This window comes from Nannospalax galili, unplaced genomic scaffold (assembly GCF_000622305.1).
Source record: "Nannospalax galili isolate Female #2095 unplaced genomic scaffold, S.galili_v1.0 scaffold859, whole genome shotgun sequence".
In the NCBI taxonomy this organism is placed as follows: Eukaryota; Metazoa; Chordata; class Mammalia; order Rodentia; family Spalacidae; genus Nannospalax; species Nannospalax galili.
The window spans coordinates 112,182-114,478 of record NW_008342889.1 but is presented as its reverse complement, the minus strand read 5'-3'; the positions used below and the strand labels follow the sequence as shown (position 1 = coordinate 114,478).

General features: G+C 35.0%; 1 protein-coding gene across 1 annotated transcript in view; it reads left to right on the top strand.

Moving 5' to 3' along the window:
* Positions 1-2,297, top strand: part of LOC103738756 — an 88,532-nt gene that overhangs the window by 79,738 nt on the left and 6,497 nt on the right. Inside the window, exon 16 of the mRNA XM_029566325.1 lies at positions 1,596-1,699. Within this exon, the coding sequence (XP_029422185.1) occupies positions 1,596-1,699 (104 nt within the window). The remainder of the gene's footprint in view (positions 1-1,595; positions 1,700-2,297) is intronic.

Sequence of the window (2,297 nt, the reverse complement as noted above, 5' to 3'; positions counted from 1 at the left end):
GAAACCAGATGTGAGATTCCTGGGAAGAGGTCAGTCTCTGTCATTTACCAGACAGTTTAATCTGTAAAGTAATTGACCTCTCTGGTTCTATCTGCAAACAGAAATTATAGTAAAGACTATGGAAGTCATGAGTTTTACCAGTCAGCCCCATGGTGGTATTCATTGCATCCATTCATAACCTTTACTTCATCAGTATTTTTAAGTATTGTATAAATTTGTCTATCCTTGAAAAATAACTACTAGAAGAGGAAATATAGTGGCCTTGATACCGAACTCTCTGTTAAGTTTATTACTAAATAAATAGAATGTAATGTTTAAAAAAATATTTACTTATTTTTATTTTCTGTGTATGAGTGTTTTTCCTACATATATGTAAGTGTACACATACGTGCAGTTCCTGAGGATACTGGACAAGGGTCAACAGTCCCTGGAACTCAAATTATGAACAGTTTTTGGCAGCCATGTGGGTGCTGGGAACTGAACCTGGGTACTCTGCAAGAACATCAGTGCTGTTAATTGCTGAGTCATCTCTTCAGCCCCAGAATGTGTTTTTTCAGAGAATAACCTGCAAGGGTCATCCTTAAATATCTATTTCCTTATAAATGAAAGTGAGGCAAAAAAGTCCCAAATTTAATCGATTTTAAAAATTACAACATAAAATAATTATTAATCACAAGTAGCAAAATAATTTTCCAATGATGCAGTCATGTTGTTAAATTAAAACCTATATTTTAAAAAATTCAGTAGACTTCATGCCACTGTGATAATATATTTAAGTCACATCCTCCTCCTCCTTCTTCTTCTTCTTCTTCTTCTTCTTCTTCTTCTTCTTCTTCTTCATTTGGTCTAGATATTGAACAAAGGAAATGTTTCTGCTGTGAAAAATGGAGTTTTGATGCACTTTTTTTCATACACACTGTTCATCTTAATTTGCTTTGATAATCCCTCCTGTCACTCCAGATGATGCAATGACCACGTCCCCACAGCCCTTATCTTCTTCTTCTTCTTCTTCTTCTTCTTCTTCTTCTTCTTCTTCTTCATTTGGTCTAGATATTGAACAAAGGAAATGTTTCTGCTGTGAAAAATGGAGTTTTGATGCACTTTTTTTCATACACACTGTTCATCTTAATTTGCTTTGATAATCCCTCCTGTCACTCCAGATGATGCAATGACCACGTCCCCACAGCCCTTATTGTTCTGGAACAAGAGTTTAAATGGTTCCTTAAAGTATCAGAATCATATAATGAAGCAGATTTGCCTGTGTACCTGGAAGCCGGAAGCAGGAGGATTGAGAATTTGAGGCCAGAGTGGGCTACATAGTGAGAGCACATCTCAAAAGAGAAGTCACGGTCACAAGTGGCTTAAGGAATTGTTAGATACCTAAACTTTACCTCTTATTACTTGTGAAATAAATATCAATTTTGGCTTAAGTGTTCTACCAATGGAAATCACTTTAGAAAATGAAAAATGGAGGGTTGAGGGGAGAGAGGACAGGGCAGCAGAGAACTGACAGGAACAGTCTCCCCTTTCCTGTTCTGTTTACTCATCTCACAGACGAGAACTTTATCATAAGATGTATTTTATTTCCTTTATAGGACTTCCTTTGGTCCCAATTTAAAGGAAACAGTTACTGGATTGGATTATCATATGAGAAACAGGAGAAGAAATGGAAATGGATTGACAGTGGCTCATCTAACCTGTGAGTTGGTGGAACCATTCAGACTCTTAACACTAGTGTGGGAGCTGAAAGGACCTTATAAGAGTGTCCTAAAATTTCACACAGCTTCACTCATGTCAAATGGAGGTCATGGATAAGAACAACAGCAAAATGAAAGTATCTGAGCAAGCTGTTTGAAAAGGAAGAGAAACAGGCTTATGACTCCTAATAGCAATATAAGCAACAGAATGCTTAACAGAAGTATGTTCTAAGATGCACGGCATCAAACCAAATGAAAATTTTAATGTGATGTGAAGTGACTAGATCAATCTGACAGATATGAGTTTTAGTATCCCCAACACTCATATGACACATATAGTTAGTTTTTATGTTTATTTACAAATATTCAAATAAACGCATATGCACACATACTTATATATTTATACTTCCCATTTTAATGTGCAGCCATGCAAATTATGAAGTTCACATTTGCTTTTAATCTGCTAAAAAACTATTGATTGTTTCAGAAATATAATTATACTTTTGTTCTTAGGAATTCTGTATTTGTCTTTAAATAACTTTGCTAGCTATTTATATTTTCAAATTCCCTTTTTAGTTTTTAAAAGTCATTTTAAGTTTT